Source organism: Eurytemora carolleeae, unplaced genomic scaffold (genome assembly GCF_000591075.1).
Source record: "Eurytemora carolleeae unplaced genomic scaffold, Eaff_2.0 scaffold679, whole genome shotgun sequence".
NCBI lineage: Eukaryota > Metazoa > Arthropoda > Copepoda > Calanoida > Temoridae > Eurytemora > Eurytemora carolleeae.
In genome coordinates, this window is record NW_019396611.1 from 161,949 (window position 1) to 167,638 (window position 5,690).

Consider the following 5,690-nt stretch of genomic DNA (forward strand, 5'->3'; position numbering starts at 1 on the left):
CTAGTTGTTTACCTAATAATCTCCATTATCCCAGCTTCAAGTCCTTTAAACAATCCACCACTGCAAAAATATCATCTCAGCTATATATAGGTATTAGTATAATTTTTGATAAAATTATAAGAATATTTTACAATTTAGAATCCTTCTTTTACCTGATAGTATTCTGATTCGTCATGTTTTTAGCACTAAAAAATAAAATAAGCAAATTGAAATCTCATTTTTTATTTTGAAGGGTTTCCAACAGTAAACAAGCTTTTTAAAGTAAAATAAAGCAGTCCTTTACCCTTACATAAAACATACTCTAGCAGACGTAACTTTGTTGAAATTAGGTAATACATCAATTCTATAATAAAGACAATTTTGTCTTCGTCACTCAAATCCCATGTTTATTGGGACACCCTGTATTACCTGTCCATTGAGTTACCAAGAACATTAATTCCCGGAGTGTTTGACAACAGCTCTTCCAACTCCTCTTGAGACAGATCAGGAGAACTTTCCAGAACAGCTGACAGCTGACTTAAAATCTCAAACTGATTTGATATACTCCGATTGATGTCTCTTTCTTCTTCCCTGATTGCAAAAAGAAAAATAATAAAATATGTTTGTAAAGTGTTTTTTTTCTCTCAAATAGACATAATATATTCATTGAATCCATTTCTTTAATTTATTTTTTATTTTTGAATTCCTAAGCTCTTCCATTTGTAGCAGCTGTAGTAGAATATTCCGTTCAGCAGCTGTTACATTGCTGTTTTCAATTCCCAGCTCCTGTAACAGTCGATCTGTCAACTCTTCGTCTGTTAAGTCAGCATTTTTAACAGTTGTTTCTTTCTCTCCTGCAGTTGTTTTGTCCGAATCTGCTGTAGTCCTTTCTTTTTCTGCTGATGATCCATCTTCTGTAGATCCTTCTTCTGATGATTCATCTTCTGCAGATCCTTCTTCTGTAGATCCTTCTTCTGATGATCCTTCTTTTGATTCTGCTTTTGATGATTCTTCTTCTGATGATCCTTCTTCTGCAGATCCTTCTTCTGCTGATTCATCTTCTGCAGATCCTTCATCTGCTGATTCATCTTCTGAAGATCCTTCTTCTGTAGATCCTTCTTCTGATGATTCTTCTTCTGATGATCCTTTTTTTGATTCTGCTTTTGATGATCCTTCCTGAGATGAGTCTTCTGTTGCTTTTTCTTTTGCTGATTTTTCTTCTGCTTTTTCTTCTTCTGCTGATTCTTCTTCTATTGATACATCTTCTGTTAAAGCCTTTTCTAATCTGGGTAAGCATTCAGATTTTGGCACTTCACTTTTGGATTTGGATAATTTTTCATTTTTGGTTGATGTAAATTCATTTTTTTCTGATAATGATGTCTGCGTGTTTGAATCAGCTGAGTGTTCTGTTTGTGAACATTCTGCAGAAGATTCTGTATTTATCAAACTAATTACTTCATCTGCTGCAGTTTTAGTTTTGTCGTTCAGAACTCTTTCAATTGGCGATTCAGTAGTTTCATTGGCTATCTCTTTGAATGCTTTTGATTGGTTCTCATTTTCGGAAGTATCATTTAACGATATAATACTTAATGACAAAGAGGTGTTCAAAAACATTGTAGATTTATTTGATGTTGTCACAGACTGATCAGATTGTGTAACAGCTGAAGATGCAGTTTCTCGATTTGAGATCTGAGTAAACTGGAAAACCTGAAGTGGAGCAGTGAAGGAATCAAAAATGGCATATTTATCTATTTTATTTTTATTTATTTCCGTTTTCTTGCAGCCGCCTGGATTATTCACGGTGGAACAGTTATCCTTTATTCTTTTCTCCTCCCTTGAACCCTTATACTTAATAGCATTTTGATCAGTATCTTTGTCCTGCTCTCTCAGTGTAATGTCTTTAACCTCCAGAGATATAATCGTTTGTGCAGAACATTCATTTAAAGATTTGTCACAAGTTTTGGTATTTCTAACTATAGGGTTGATATCCATTGTATCCACTAAGGTTTTGGTTGTATCCACTATTCCAGGGTTTGTATCAACTAAACCAGGATTTGTATCCACTAAACCAGGGGGTGTATCCCATAAACCCGGGGTTGTATCCACTATACCAGGGGATGTATCCACTAAACCAGGATTTGTACCCACTAAACCAGGGTTTGTATCCACTAAACCATGGTTTGTATCCACTAGACCACGGTTTTTATCCAATATATCAGGGTTTGTATCCACTAAACCAGGGTTTGTATCCTCTAAATCAGGGTTTGTATCCACTAGACCAGGGTTTGTTTCCACTAAATCAGGGTTTGTTTCCACTAAACCAGGGTTTGTAACCACTAAACCTAGATTTGTATCCACTAAACCAGGGTTTGTTTCCACTATATCAGGTGTTATATCCAATATACTAGGTGATGTATCCACTATACCAGGAGGTGTATCCAAATTTTGAAGGTCTTCGATATAATCGTTCAAGATATCGTAAACATTCTGAAATATTAAAAAGTACACAGAACTTACTGATTACTTTCCTCCTACTCTAATCCTTGCATCTTTGCAAGCTGATGTCGTAGACGTTTGATATTTCAAACTATGATGTCTTCTAACTAAAGTTGTTAAAATTTCTATATTTTATATTTTAAATTTAAATTATCAACAACTACCTCATAATCCAAGTTATCTAATCCATTGGAGAGATCTTCATCTAGGTTTCCCTTTTTCCCCTTTCGCTCTTGCATTTCCTTTTCACTTCCATTTTGATTATTCAGTCCATTCTTAAACTCCATTTTAGTATTATTTATCACTCTATCACCTCCATTTTGATTATTCAGCTCATTCTCAAACTCCATTTTAGTATTGTTTATTACTATATCACCTGTATTTTGATTATTCACAAACTCTATTTTATCATTTTCAATCCCTCCATTTTCTGTCTCTTTAATTTCTGTTCCATTTTTTATATTTTCTTGGTTTGAAACCAATCTTTTTACTTTCATGAATCTACCTCGTGTTCTGGTCTGTGCTAATGATTCTAAATAAAAGAATTATAAAAATATATAAATACAAGGCTAAAAAAAATGCTTTGCAGCCCTTTTTTGTTTATTTCTTTCCCCTCGTTAATCAACGAATAACAAAAATCGGTTTGTGTATTTCACATTTTGTTCTTTAAATATGACTTTTAAATTTTAATTTCGAATGGCCTTAAACATACCCTGGCGTTTGGGCCCGTTCGGATAATCCGTGTTTGGATAAGAAATTGAGTTTTTGCCACAAACTCAAATATTCTAATCCCTATATCTTCGCAAAGTCCTGCAACATTGGGTTTCAAAAATGAAAATAAAAATCAGAGGTTGTGGAAAAGACTCAATTCTTTTTTCTAGAATGCAGCTTACTTGATAATTTTCTTTTTCTTCTCCAATTCAAGTTCCTTGTTGGCTCCTGTAAAAAAAGAAGTGGAATTAAAGGTTCAGATATTTTATCGATCTTAAAGGGACTGTTTACGTAATATTAAGTGACTCTCTGATTCACAGCAATACTCTTCAATAATTACTAAAATCTTTTTTTTTCTTTAGTTAAAAATTATGAAAAATTTTCAAAACAAATTTTAAAAAACTTTCATAAAAGATTGATTCAAAGTTATATAAAATAATTTTAACTGCAGAATTGTATGATTAAACAGTATTTCCTTTAAAAACAACTCAAACTTTAACTACCCNCAATTGTTGTCAAGTGTTTCTCTATAAAAGTGACTTGTGTTATGTTGATATATACTGCAGAAACCATTAAATACTTTTTGCAAGATAAACAACGATCCCTCCAAGTTATTAGAAAAAAGTTATATTGGGTACCGTTGTGAATATTACGTCTACAACAATACCTTTTATTATATAATTGTTATCCCTAAACTTAAAGATAACCTTTAAAAACAGTCCTTGAAGCATGTCTTGTAACAGTAAATTTATCCTTCTTGTAAATGAAAATTATATAAGAATGATACGGATCAATGATTTCAACACAAAGATCAGTTGGATGAAATGACTGGACAAATTTGTTTCTTAAAACTGCAGTTTATTGCAAAAATTAGCGATGTTGTTTCTGGTCTTATATGTCCGCGTGTCATGGTCTTACTTTATACTCTTTCCCATTTTTAACCCCCCCCCTTCTGCTTCGCGTATCAGCCCCACCCAGCTCTCCATTTTATCTCACTTCCTTTGATATTCCTCCCCTGTTTTTTAATTATATTTTTTTACTTTTTTTGTTCTGTTTAAATTCATGTAAATTTGACTAAATCTACAATTTCCTTGATTAAGGATCAAGGTTTGATATTGTCTTATCCTTGTGAATAAGTAATAAAGTAATCTCAATTTCTTAGGGCATAGTGAACCCACAAAAACAGCGGTAGTCCCTCCCCCCGCCCCTCTCTACGATTTGATATTTTTTACTTGCTTTGCAAAATTTACAGTGCACCATGCACAATGCATTAATAGAAGTAATATGGGAACAACTTACAAATTGTTCAAGGCGATCAACATTCAAATTGTAATCTACGTGTCGAAAAAAATTACAGTTCCATGAAAATTTAATCTAGAAACTAATGCAGGAGTTAAAAACAAAGTGACTAAGGAGAGAGAAGTGACCAATGAGAGAGAAGTGACCAAGGAGAGAAAAGTGACCAAGGAGAGAAAAGTGGCCAAGGAGAGAGAAGTGACCAAAAAGAGAGCAGTGACCAAGGGAGAGATACGACCACGGAGAGAAAAGTGACCAGGGAGAGTGAAGTGACTGCGGAGAGTGAAGTGTCCAGAGAGAGAAAACTGACCAGCGAGAGAGAAGGGACCACGGTGAGAAAAGAGAACAGGGAGTGAGAAGTGGCCACGGAGAGAGAAGTGACCACAGAGAGAGAAGTGATCACGGAAAGAGAAGTAATCAAGGAGAGATATGTGACCAGGGAGAGGGAAGTGACCAAGGAGAGAGAAGTGACCATAGAGAGAGAAGTGACCACGGAGAGAGATATGAACAATCTATCAATTAATAAACTATTGTGGAAACAGGATAAAAGTGGAATAGATAAAAGACTAAAGATAAAGCTAAACTATGAGAAGCAATCATTTATAATTCTACCTGAAAGTAGTTTTGAAGATTTTTCTCATTTTCTTCTTCTTCATTTCTTCTACTTTAAACATATTTTATTTTCATCCAATCTTCAGGTTACTTTAAAAATTGTTCTTACATTAACAAAATAGGTAAAATCTTACATCTATATATAAATTTGGCTTGTCTGTCTGTTTGTTTGTCTGTCTGTTTGTGTCCAATAAAGGTCAAAACGGCTGAACCAATCGGGCCCAAATTTTTTGTGGGACATCACGTGACCACAGGGAAGGTTTATGAATGATAAAAAAATGTGTTTTAAAGGTTTTTAATTTTGTAAGAAAATTTAAATTCTTGAAAATCCGCGAATTTTCCTTAAAATCCGCAAAAAAAAAATTTTCTTTGTTTTAAAATGTAAACAAAAAGAACATGTTCACAATTTAAAAAGAAGATGGGCGCAAAGCGCCCTAAAAGCCTAGTATTATAAAAGTGGGATAACTCTTTATTACAACTAGTATTTAATATATTTAACGGAAATCTTCTTGAGTCCAGAAGCCGAGAATTGTTCATAAAATCCTTGATAAAAAGTTTGATATTTTACGCAAATATTGTCACGATATCTCAGCAAA

General features: G+C 33.6%; 1 protein-coding gene across 1 annotated transcript in view; it reads right to left on the reverse strand.

Annotated features, from left to right (window-relative positions):
* Positions 1-5,124, reverse strand: part of LOC111706262 (uncharacterized) — a 9,785-nt gene extending 4,661 nt beyond the window's left edge. Inside the window, exons 1-7 of the mRNA XM_023479094.1 lie at positions 5,095-5,124; positions 3,369-3,414; positions 2,640-3,007; positions 686-2,466; positions 409-570; positions 153-185; positions 13-60 (exon numbers count right to left, since the gene is read on the reverse strand). Coding sequence (XP_023334862.1) covers positions 13-60; positions 153-185; positions 409-570; positions 686-2,466; positions 2,640-2,972 — 2,357 coding nt within the window. The 5' untranslated portion in view covers positions 2,973-3,007; positions 3,369-3,414; positions 5,095-5,124. The remainder of the gene's footprint in view (positions 1-12; positions 61-152; positions 186-408; positions 571-685; positions 2,467-2,639; positions 3,008-3,368; positions 3,415-5,094) is intronic.
* Positions 5,125-5,690: the final 566 nt, after the last annotated feature.